At 41.5% G+C, this 12,867-nt stretch overlaps 1 protein-coding gene across 1 annotated transcript; it reads right to left on the bottom strand.

Annotated features, from left to right (window-relative positions):
• Window positions 1-2,790: 2,790 nt before the first annotated feature.
• On the bottom strand, window positions 2,791-10,522 carry LOC104504139 (copine-3-like). The gene is made up of 9 exons (XM_010156930.1): window positions 10,454-10,522; window positions 10,105-10,191; window positions 9,470-9,529; window positions 8,018-8,151; window positions 7,511-7,565; window positions 7,359-7,410; window positions 6,580-6,713; window positions 4,420-4,656; window positions 2,791-2,958 (listed from the first exon to the last, which is right to left on the bottom strand). The coding sequence occupies exons 1-9, from the start codon at window positions 10,520-10,522 to the stop codon at window positions 2,848-2,850; spliced, it is 939 nt and encodes a 312-aa protein (XP_010155232.1). The 3' UTR covers window positions 2,791-2,847.
• Between the last annotated feature and the right edge of the window lie 2,345 nt (window positions 10,523-12,867).

The following is a 12,867-nucleotide window of genomic DNA, read 5'->3' on the forward strand; positions in this document are numbered from 1 at the left end:
AGTAAAAAATTCTGGTTACAGGTTATTTCTCTGCTGTACATATGTATATATTAACGACCATTAAACACAAAAAGCACGATTATGAAGACTGCTATACACCATTTCTATCACAAGGTGGTGCAAGTGACCTACAAGCACGTCGCTTTACAAAACTGGCAGTATTTTGCTTTGTCGCCCTCAGGCTAATAAGGCATTTTTTAACATATAAAAATAAGCAAACAAACTCCGGCAAAACAACAAAGTAACTCCCCTCCCCCTTGACTCGCAATCTGCTGCTTTTCTTGACTCAGAATATTGCTTCAGCCTAACTTGGGAGTTTCCAAATTCCTCAACAGGCTGTTAGCTGTACACCTCTACAAGAAGTTGTACCGGGAAAAAGGCTCTTGCCGCTGTCAGGTCTGAAACACTTTCACAGAGAACAGGGGATGCTGAGAAGCAGGTGTAGATATGCTATTTAATTCCCTAAGCTTGAGGAACACAGGGCACTTTCCCAACAGGAGATAAGAAGTTCTGTACTGCAGAAACTCACAATTTAATGCATAGAATACAGACAAAAGGGTTTATGTATTTTATAATGCAGCAGGTGTTTAGCATATAATACCTATTAATATACTTAAACACATTTAAATGCACTTCCACGGCAACTTAGAATTGGCAACAGAAGTCAGATGCAGCATTACACTTTTGGCAGACAGCTCAGAGGAACCTCAGTAGTATCCTTGTACTCCCATCAGTAGTGCTCATCCGCATCAACGAACCTAGACAAAGCGCTCATGCTACACCCTGTTATCTCTGTACGTGGAGCATGTAGCTGTGACGCAGGCTACTGTTCCAGAATCTATAACAGCAACTTGCAGCAGGGTGATTTAGGTTCACTATAACTACTTCCCTAATCCTAATACTTTGCGTTGCGTATCTGGCACAGCACTTCATTATCTTTTATGTATAAAGTAATAACACATTTGCACTACACTGATAAAAAGATGACTGTAGATTTTTATATAAACAAACATATGAATTAGATTTCAAAAAAGAAAGAACTTGGCTTAATATGAAAAAACCCTTTTCCTTAGTATTCCAGTACTGAACCTATTCAGGACCCGCGTCCACCAAGGAAAATGGAGTAGAGAGTAACATATTCATCCATGACTGGTAACTAGTCAACTGTCTACAAAACCTTTGGTAAGTTTTACAGGATGGGTAAGACAATACACGTATCTTCCATCATTTAATGTTAATATGAATTCAGATTTCTAACAGAATTATACATGTATGGAAAGAAATAGTAAGAATAGCAGCTCCAGCAACTAAAAAAAGTCACACACACTATGACCAGGTGCAATCTAGAGTGCTCAGGCTACATTTATCATTAGTCCATTCTGTTGTAACACGCTACAGCTAGACCATCCACAATCAGATCAGTCAGATGTCTAACCCAACCCCTTAAATGTGAAACTGCAAAACTGGTGTTTAGGATGGGCGTATTTTGGGAGTGATAAACGAGACCTTCACATCCACCTACGTTACACGCTCTGACAGGATCAGAAGAGATCCTCAGAAAGCAGCACGCAACGGGGAGACAAGAAAGCTTCATCTGAACCCCTAAGCAAACACAGCACGATTGACACTTGGTGTAAATGGCAAAGAGAAAGCTCAAGCCAAGAAAATAAACCCAAAATTCTTTGACCTGAAGAAATGCAATATGCTTACAGGACTAGAGCTTTGAGGCTTTCTCCTACCTTCCTGCTGGGAGGGAAGAGGCAAGATTGGTTTTTTTGCAGGCACTTTTCATTAGTGAGCTCATGAAGAAGCAGCATGATTCAAAATACGACAAAACCAATATAAATTCAGTAGCACTTTCACATCCAGTCTTTGCTTGAAGACACGCAGTTGTAAATCAGACAAAGCTTTTTAACTGAGAAGTGAATTCTAACTTCACAGAAAGCCCTTTAAAGATCAATAGTCATGACTCTTTTACAGAAAACAAAACCAAACCCCAACCAAAACGGATCTGGAGTTCCTGTTCTCCAGCACAGTACACGCCGAGCACATCTTACAGCCTTTAGCACAGCAGCCTCCAAGGCCAGTAATGTTCCTCCAAGACGTCAGAGGTTTACCTTGATTCACCCTAGTTATTCCTGCACGGCCTTAAGAGATCGTACGCTAAAAGAGAACATACCTTAACGACCCGTTTGGGTCATCTTTACACAGCCCTGAATCCCAGGCACTGGCCAAAGGCACTCAAGTGGCAAACGTGAAGTAGGCATGCAAGGAGGGCCTTGACGCTCTGCTCCGACACTTCACTCGCCTAATTAGGAAACTCCTGTGACAAAACCGTGTTACGGTGGCTCAACAGGCACAGAAGCCTGAAGTATTCCAGATTCGTTGAAGCACAGACAAATTTTTATCTGCTTGGTGGGGATATACCCTCTTTTTCATGTCCGACTGGTTTTATGATCACTGGGAAACTGCAGTCCTCAGTGCTGATCCCCACAAAAGTAACTGAACACTCCCACTGGCCATATTTATCCAACAGGCAGCTGTTCCACTTCCAGCTGTTCTTCCTTCCCCTTCTCTCTGCATATTCAGCCCCTTGTTTTTTCTTTCACTTCGCAAAACAAGATGCGCTCACGTAAGCCCCATCCCCCAAATCAACATCAAAATACTAACACAATTACAATTTGGGCCCTTAAAGGCACACTTGGCAAGGCGATTTGCAGCGACAGCTAACAGACATGACCATACAGAGGTGTGTGTATACACGTATACCCAAATATCTCCAGAGCCAGAGTCCGCAGACACAGCAGTAAAGCAAGCACAGAGCCTCCGCTGCCCCGCTCCGCCCACTCACTTTGCAGCAGGATTCTTAGGAGGTTGCAGTTTGTATGTGCTGAAGTAGTTCACCACTTGCTGAGGAATTTCTGCCAGGACACACTGCGCCAGAGCTTCTTTTGGACACTTAGAAAAAAAGAACACCAAATTTCAGTTTCCACCAACTGCTAGAGGAGAGCCTACGACGGGTAATAAACACCTTCCCTACTAGGCCAGTTTGAAGCCTGGCATTTCAGAGGGCTTTACGCAGCGCCCTTGTGGGAGAGATGGAAGCCTCCCTGACATCTCTACCTTCTCGCTCCCATCACCAGGAACCAGCCGGTTGCCTTGTCCCTCTGCAGTTAAGAGGAGCTGGGTGCACAAAGGGCTGCCATGCCCGAAGATACTTGCTGTCACATGAAACGCACACACAGAGTGCGGACGTCAAACTTCAGCCCGAAAACCCACTTCCGCTATCTGCTTAAGATAACCCTTCAGGGGCTTGTCTAATCCTCTGCACCAGGTGCCATCCACAGCAACCGTATCGCCACAGAGTGGCTCTTCCAGAGACACTGCTTGTACTGTAAGACCAAGTACTCATGGGAAAAAAAAGCATCTCTCTTCTAGAAACTGAAAGCATTTGAATATACAATTTCATATGCAATGTTGATTCTAGTTACTCTACATCCAAGTGCATTATTCGATAAGCATCTTCCAAATTGATTTTACCCTCTTCTCCTTTCAGTTTCCCCGAGTTGCTCTGAGATTAAAATGGAACTTGAATCAAAAGCAAAAATAAAAATGCAAAGACAAAATAAGGAGATATAAGAAGTCTTAATATTAACCCTGTTAATAATGAACAAAACAAAATTAGAACATATTAGGATGGAAATAAAAATACTCATCATCCCCATCCTGAGGAAACTTTGGGGGTTGTTTTGGTTTTTAATTAATTTTTTTCCAGCAACTTGACACGTAAAAGCCAGGCTCTATTAGCCTGTGCATATTTTATTGGGTTCTACAGCAAAAAATGAGAACTCCATTCTTTCACCACCTATTTTTTATGCATTTGCTTTAATGAAAATTAAAATTATCACCCATATTGTGCCCACACACAATTTCTACTGATTAACACTTGCCTGATTTAATCTTGAATTTCAATACTGCACTAAAATGTGAGACTAACCCACGTTTACAAACGGGCATCCACAATAAAAACCACTTTTCCATAAGAATGCAATCACAGTAAGTTCTTCCTCCCAAATGAAAAACATTCACGTCTTTAATCAAGCCTGAGGGAGATTTACAAAGATCATTCCCCTGCAGAAGCCTGCCAGAAATGCAGTGCTCAAACCAGAAATGGAGTCTTTTTAAACAGGAAGCAGATCACCTAATGGAAATTCTACAGATGCTCAAGTCTTCTGATTTCTGTTGTTGGTTTTGGGCTTGCAGGGTTGTGGGGTTTTTTTACCATTTCATAAAGACCTTTCTTGGATTTCAGAATCCATTTTAGAGACATCGCAAGAGCTGAGGAGTGTATGTAGGATACCCTAGCAAACCCTGCATACCTCTACAGTATCTACTAGGCATACCCTTGAGATTACTTACGTTTTGGAATTTCCTGAATGGCACAAACTGGACAATGTCTCTGACAGCCGGTTCACCTGACGAGGACCTGAGAACTCCATTGTCACCATCAAGAAACTCCATGGCATCAAAGTCTGCTCCTCCCACACCAACAATGATAATGGACATGGGCAGTTTCGAAGCGTTAACTATGGCAGTTCGAGTTTGGTCGAGGTCTGTTATCACACCATCCGTTATGATCAGAAGCACAAAGTATTCCTGTCAAATCAATAAACACTGTGCTACGACAAAGCAGCAGGACACACGTAGGCACTTAGAAAAATGCACATACAGGCTACGTAGTGTTGTCACTTTGAGCATCTTCAATGCACTCCTGAATTTTACATCAAACATTTAAGTTGTGGTCAGACTTCACCTGTACAGTCTGACAAAATTCAGAATGACAACAGAATCAATCTTATAAAAGAAGTTATCTTTAAAGAGCCACCTCCCAAAACCCCAATGCCTTTTCTCCTCTCCAAAATCCCCAGACAAACCAACAGTTAACCTATCTTCCAAGGATTTGTCCTGGGATAGAAGGCAGTTCATTAAGGTTTTGGACTTGCATTTGTTTCCTTTCTGGTCTATCGATACCGTTACCCTTTGCTTCATTCATTCAAAAACAGACGAACAAGAGTGCTACCAAGGGTAATGGAACAGGCCTTCATTTCCTCAGTGTATCCTTAAAATCAGAGATATAGATTAAAACACATCTTCTTGTGCTGAAAACCAACATGCCCATTTTTAAACACCTTTAATCATGTTTTCTAGCTGCTTTATGAAGTTACTGAGACCAACTTGCAGTACTTCAGTAACTTGTTCGAGTACCATCTCAGCTGCTAACACTACCCTGACAGGGCTCCAATAAAAGCTGGCATCTCAGCCTCTGTTCTGGATTGAAATATCAAGAACAAGCTAGAAGTACAAAGTTCAGAAACTAACAAATGCTTTTTGAACTTCTGGTCTTCTCTCACTTCGTGCATTTCAGACGGTTACTGCGCAGCACAAACTGAAGTTCCAGAGGTACTCTCAATACTCTTTGAAGTCTTCCTCTTCATTACTTTGCTTCCCATCTTTCCTTATCTGTTTCCAAAATAACTGGTTTTCCCTTATCTCCTGTGTTCAGGTATCAACTCTTCTCACTGCTCCCCAGCACTCCATTCCCTGGCTCCAAGAGTGCCTACAAAGCAACCCTGATCAGAGAAGGCTGTGACCAGCAGCACGATAGCACATCACATTGGATTATTTCTCTCTTATACTTCCCCCATACTTGGGGGGGGTGGGGCAGGGGGGAAGGGAAGCCAACTCAAAGACTGCCAAGGCAAAACCTTATCAGCCTCTGGACATATGAAAATCCATAGCTGTTCACCAAATTGGTTTCCACAGGTGCTTTTATATGCAAAAATAGCTAATCTTATTTTCTGGTTTTACCTGACGTCTGAGACACCAATATTTGCTACCATCTGTGATTTGGGATATATATGGCTTCCGATTTGCTGAACTTGCATGGATTATGATCTAAATGACTCAAGTCTTGCCCTTCAGACTTCCTATTTCTTAATACAAACAGCAACTCACACATACAATTTTAACAGGGAGGAAGGTACAGAACACAGTGCACCTGAAGCTTTACAGAAAGGACAGTTAATCATCTATGTTGGCACCCGGGTGTCAGGAGTTATATCCTCCATTTCTTCGTTACCTTAATTAATTCTCTTTCTCAACTATCTAATGTGAAACAAGGGCAAGTTGATTTTTTCCAGCTGAGGTTAAATCACTCTCCTATATAAATCTAATTTAAGCCTTTGTGTATATATATATACACACACACACATTATATACACACACACACTATATAGGTCTACAAGAGCTTTCAACAGAAGATACTACAAAGGTGTCATGTATTTTTAAGCTGTTATTTCAACTCTGAAGAGTTTATTTAGTAAAGGTAGGAGAATTCTTGTGTACCATCTGCAAAAATCAGTTAGCTTTTATCTCATTTTAAGAGCACCAAAAAACAATTCACAAGGTAAATGGCCAGCTGTCCAAACAAGCAGACTTAAAAGCTTAAAAAAGTATTTATAAAGTAGGTGGAAAGAAAAAAGTTAGAAAAAACCCCACACACCACCATAAAGCACTTACAGATGCTGTTTGCTGTTGTGTAGCTGCAGCAGCAAATCTTGCCACATGATTTATGATTGGAGAAAAATTCGTTGGCCCATATAACTTCACTTGAGGAAGACAAGCCCGATACGCATCAACAATGCCTTGGATTCCTAGAGAACACCAGCAGATCACGTTAATGTTTTCACATCAGAAACAGGGTACTTGGAAGCACTTGATCTCCCTAAAAGACTGGATGTATCAGTTAAAGTGATGATGCAAAGATTTAAAACTAACCATGATGAAAAGAAATTAACGGTTCATGAGCAACGGAGGCCTTCAGCTCGACCAACGCTTGAGGCAGGTACTTAACACGCTTGGCTCCACAGGAACACAAGGGCCAAAGGCCGCACGCTCCAGCGTGCGTAACTGAGTACAGCAGGTCTCTTCGCCTGGCAGCCCGTGGGGCTTAGTATGTGACCAGAGAGGCCGCGTTCAACAGGCACTAGCAGCATCATACTCAAACCAGACACTCCACGCCTGCAGAGAAGTAGCATGAAGCGGCCTGACAACGTGAGGACTGTTCCCAGCTCACCTGTACTGTGCCCTAGCTGTTTAAAACACTTCCTTCCTGAACTAGTACAGAAGAAAGGCCAAATGCTATTTTTAATAACTAAGAAAACTGTTATAAAATTGTTTCCTGCTGTACAATATTTAATTAGAACCACATGCTTCACAGTTCACCTTTCAAATGTTTTAATCCCTTCACCTTAAGACATTTTATATCCCTAGGACTGATGTCACTTGCTCAGACTTACCGTTACAGAATGGGTTTGATGGGTTAAAATTTATCGGGAACTCGTGCGACACCTGTTAATACACAGAAAAGAAGTCAGGACTGTGTATACAATCTCCTCCTGAATTAAGCGCTTTTAGCTGTCTTATGTAGTGCATTTACATATTCCATTACCTGAAAGGATGGAGGAATTTGTGCACCAAATCCAAAGGCTGGAAACATCTTATCTCTAAAAAAAAGGCAATTTTAAAGAAATTGAAGTGAGTGCCTTCATTTAATAGCTGTCACAGTTGAGTAAGTTTAGCTAATCAGTGCTCCTTTTGACCATTAAAAATGCTGTTTGTTAAGCATTAAGAGGCAAAATTAAATGGAAGTTCCCCGTTATTGTTTCTAAGACCAAAACCAGTCACCAAATTGGCAAGAATGCAAGTGTTTCTTGACATTAACGCTGCTCTTTGCATCACAGATGAAGAGTCTCGCTTGCCTGCTGTAAACACGACCTTCTGCTTGGGACTATGTGATTGTGCAGGCATTGTGAAGTTGTTTTTAAATATGACATTTCAGCTCAGAGGTTTCACTCGATACATCTGCTGCCATCTTCACCACTGTTTTAAGAAACTACCACCAAAAAATAAAATATATATATATCAAAAATTACTTAAATAAAAATCTAAAACTCACGTGTCATAATCCTGAATGACCATCCCTACAGACCAAATGGCTGTTAGGTATTCATTAACTCCATTAGGGCTGAGGTAATGCAGAGAGTCTGGAGAGCGAGGGTCTCCGTTGGAGCCTGTAAAATCTATCCCCACCTGTCAAATGCAATATTTATATCAAATTCCAGTTAGAGGTAAAACGACGTTTCTTATCTCTGGCAAAGCCAAAGTGAAAATCATGAAGAGGTGTAAACAGTGGTTACCAGGACATCCACAAATCTAACAGGTACAATACTTCGGGGTAGGTTCCTTGGAATATTACCACACTTAGAACAATGCCACTAACAAAACCAGCAGATGCTCTGCATCCGTCAGAAGGGCTGAAACGACCTTCATCTGTCAGGTTTTCACTGTGTTTACCTTCAGTTACCATTCACAGCAGCTGGTAAATTAATTTCATTCTGTACCTTGCCATATACACCCTTCCTCTCAGAAGTACGACCAGCCAGACACCACACAGGCCTAGAGACCGTTCTTTCTCTGACCAGAACGTGTCTCCTCTGCTTTGGTAACGAGGCGTAGTACCAAGATGGAGACATCTGACCAAGATTTGTGCTGAATTTGGTTTGCAAATTATGTAACTTAAGGGTCCTAACCATCTCCTATGATGAAAGGCTGAGAGTTGGGCTTGTTCAGCCTGGAGAAGAGAAGGCTCGGGGGAGACCTTACAGCACCTTCCAGTACCTGAAGGGGCTACAAGGAAGCTGGGGGGGTCTTTTTACAAGGGCCTGTAGTGACAGGACAAGGGGTAACGGGTTTAAATTGAAAGTGGAGAGGTTTAGATTAGATATCAGGAAGAAGCTCTTCCCGGAGAGGGTGGTGAGGCACTGGAACAGGTTGCCCAGAGAAGCTGTGGATGCCCCATCCCTGGAAGTGTTCAAGGCCAGGTTGGATGAGGTTTTGAGCAATCTGGTCTAGTGGAGGGTGTCCCTGCCCATGGCAGGGAGGTTGGAACTAGATGATCTTTAAGGTCCCTTCCAACTCAAACCATTCTATGATTCTATGATTCCATGGCTTCTGTGCGTTAAGGGTCTTGAAAACCACCATTAAGGGCAACAGTGAAATCTTTGGTCGGAGGAAGGAAAAAGAAGATGGGGGGAGGGAAGAGCACATATGAAAAGGAAATTTGACCTAAATCAGGGAACTGTAAATTTCTCCTTGGTCTTCATCTACACAGCTCAGCCAGTTCCTAATGAAACAACTACAGTTCAAAGGTTTGTGCCATGAGTGAAGAAAATAATACTTTTCTATACAGACTAGACGAACTCCAGCAAAATGACTTCCCCTCTTCATGCTACAGAACAAAACAACCCCCAAACCAACCAATAATCAAATGAAGAGCACAGGCAATCAATTATATACTTCAGTTTGTTCCAAAACTACAGAGCTACTTTATGTAAATGATTTAACTTACTGTGAAATTCAGCTGACACCCGCCCATGATGTAATCAAGGAACGTGCATTCTACTATGATCTAAAAATAGAAGTTAAAGATAAAAATTAAATTTTTGGGGGACAGAAGCACTAAGTGTAATTGCAGCAATTTCTGAGGTTCCAGATCTGTTATCTGCACTCATACCAAGCACTACTTTTACCCTACGGATAGCCACTGCAGGGAGGATGTTTACAGCATGTGCCAGCACACACTCAGCGCACCAGAATCAGGTGTTTCACAAAGTTACAGACAGACAGCAAAGCAGCTCCAAAGCACTACCATCTATTAAACCACGTACTGTGACAGACTTAACGTTTTATGGTGAGTTAAAATCTGCTGAGTTGGGAAATGAAGTGGTTCAGGAATGGCCTTACAAGCTGGTAAGCGACGTTTGCCATACAGATGGCGTCATCAAGAGAAAGTGAAGGGACAGGGGAGGACGTGTGATCCAGCTGTCAATCTACCTCCTTATACGAATCACAGCCCTTAAATACTTACTGTGCCTGGAACCTTCAGTCATTTTTAAGTTTCTTACAGTCTGAGGGCGAAGACATACGAGATGAGAGTTGTTACACTGAACACTTAAAAACAAAGAGTCATTCCATATTACTGACCTCACAGTGCTTAACGCTCACAATGCCGGAGTTTTTATAGTTTTTTTTCTTCTGTCTTTTCTTTTCATTGATGCACTCAAATTCAACCTGCATGAATACAAACAAATCCAACAAAAGCACTATAAATATTATTTATGCAACAAATTTTTAAATTCTTTATTCTAGGACTGATATTTTGGGCTTGTATTAAAAATTGAGTTTATTTCACAAACAAGTAAAATTAATGCCAGTCTGCCCAAATTCAGCACGACAAAACCCATTATCAAGACAGAGATTCTCTCTTACCCAAAAGCTTACAGAAAGGTTTGTTTAGACAACTGTGTTTCAATCAGAAGAAGAAATTCTGTACCACTTTCACCCTGAGAATTCTGCTAACAACTTCCTTTTTGGTAAAGGGATGGCGAGTCAGACGAGGCATCACCGTTTCCAGCAATCGTGGCAGTAACGTACAAAACACAAGGTATACTTCTAAGCTTTCCGAAATGAGTTGTTAGGGCTTGATCAGCTAAATTAACGAAAGTTAACTTGAAAGAAGGTTGTGCGGAATCTCCCACAGCGGCAGCCAATGTCAAAATGGCGGGAGTAACTAACCATCACGCTTGGAGTGTATAAAGTAAAATTCTAACGTACACTGGAAGCATTTTAGACACTATCAAATTAATCACTTAATAAGTTACTTTGAATAGGTATAGCAACAGTTCTCATGAAAATGACTTTCTTGAAGCATTTCCAAAACTAGAACAGGCAGATTGTAACTTAAAATACCTTCTCTTAAAATTCACAAGAGACCGTACCTATTATGCTACTGGTGGAGCAGTGGAAATGGGTATTTGTATTCTCAAGGAGCCTTTAGACAACACGCTGCACAGAAGCTCACTAGCACAGTTCTTACTGTGCTTGAAAAGGTGAACGTACAAACCTGCAAGGGTTGTTTAATTTACAGTACTGCTCTGTAACAAAGGTGTAAGGTTGGTGGGTTTTTTAAAGAAAAATGAATAAAGAAAAACATCTTGTTAAATGATTCATAACTCTTCATTAAAAGAGCAGAAAAAAAAAAATTATTAAATCCTCCTGCTCCCCTGTTTGGGTTTTTTTGCACACTTCAATTACAATAAGAAGGATCCCTGTCAGCACTGAAAGCTGAACTGATATCACATGGACCCTGAAAATATAGGAAAAAAAAAAAAACCACCTAAGAGTCTCAACTAGGGGCATATGAATTACATGCGTATGGTATGAGTCCAAAATTCCTTACAAACAATATAAAACCCTAAGAGGCATTAAACTGAAGCGAACACAATTCAAACTGAATTCAGAAACAAGTAGCTAGAAAGCACGGTAGGGTACAAAGCAGCAATCAAAAAACCACTACAGTAAATGCTGACACTTCACATTCAACAGCTCTAAAGAATTTAGGGTAAATGCAACCCTCGATGTTAGAAAAGTACAACCAGGAACTCCACCTATCCTATTTTTATTAATGCAGGAGCAGTTCTGCAGGTTTCACAGAAATAAAGGAAAAGATGGTAAAATATTTTGACAACACACATGCCCATAAAACAAAGACTTTTATGTAAAAGTTACTATGTCATCTTTCTTCTTCTAAATGTAAACCTTCTCTAGTAAAAGGTTTGCAAATTGCTATAATTCGTAAGAACAGAAGTGTAATTTCACTTTAAAGAAGAGCCACCTAATGCGACACATTCAATCACATTTTTGTGCAGTGGTATAAATGCTCCTAGAATCACAGAATAGTTTGGGTTGGAAGGGACCTTAAAGACCATCTAGTTCCAACCCCCCTGCCATGGGCAGGGACACCTTCCACTAGACCAGGTTGCTCAAAGCCTCATCCAGCCTGGCCTTGAGCACTTCCAGGGATGGGGCATCCACAGCTTCTCTGGGAAACCTGTTCCAGTGCCTCACCACCTCTCCGTGAAGAACTTTGTCCTAATATCTAATCTAAACCTCCCCACTTTCAATTTAAACCTGTTACCCTTTGTCCTGTCACTACAGGCCCTTGTAAAAAGTGTCCCCCAGCTTCCCTGTAGGCCCCGCCGAATTTTTTTCGCATTCATTTCATATTGTCATATTAAATGCTGAATTTTTTCATATTCACGAAGATATCCACGATAATTGAAAAGTGACATACTGAAAAGAAGGACTGAGTAAAACCTGAAAAAAAACCCCAAAACTACAAGCTTTGGCCTTTTAACTACAGCGACAGTTGTGCTGCATTCTGCCTGACACTCTACATTTTTTGATTCCTGTATTTTTAGGATTAGTGAAATTCATCTGTACTGACAGCTAAGTATTCAGTTATGTAGTATTAAAAACTATAAGTGAGATATTAATCCTAGGTAAGTGGATGTGTAACATAAATGCGGAGTCACCCTCACCTACAGTAGCAGCCCTAATACAACTCTGACACCTACAAGTCAAGTAAGTGTGCTGGATTCAGGCAGGAAGGAGTTAACTCCCTTTACCGTGGCTGCTAGGAAGCTGTTCCTGGATGCAGAGAGCAGCACTGATAAGTTCTCAGCTGGCGCTGGGCAATGCCTGCACTGAATTCAAGGCTTTCTCCACTTCTGATCCTTCAGCTGCATTCCCAGCTCTCGCTGTCTCGCTACAGGCAGTGCTGGGACACACAGTTCAGGCACCTGACCCAAACTGACCAGGGAAGTGTTTCATTCCATAGTACGTCATGCTCGGGGCAGAGACGAGGAGGGGGTCCCTTACTCACCCTCTCGTTCACTCCCGTACACT

The sequence above is a fragment of the Eurypyga helias genome, unplaced genomic scaffold (genome assembly GCF_000690775.1).
Source record: "Eurypyga helias isolate BGI_N326 unplaced genomic scaffold, ASM69077v1 scaffold49038, whole genome shotgun sequence".
Classification (NCBI taxonomy): Eukaryota; Metazoa; Chordata; class Aves; order Eurypygiformes; family Eurypygidae; genus Eurypyga; species Eurypyga helias.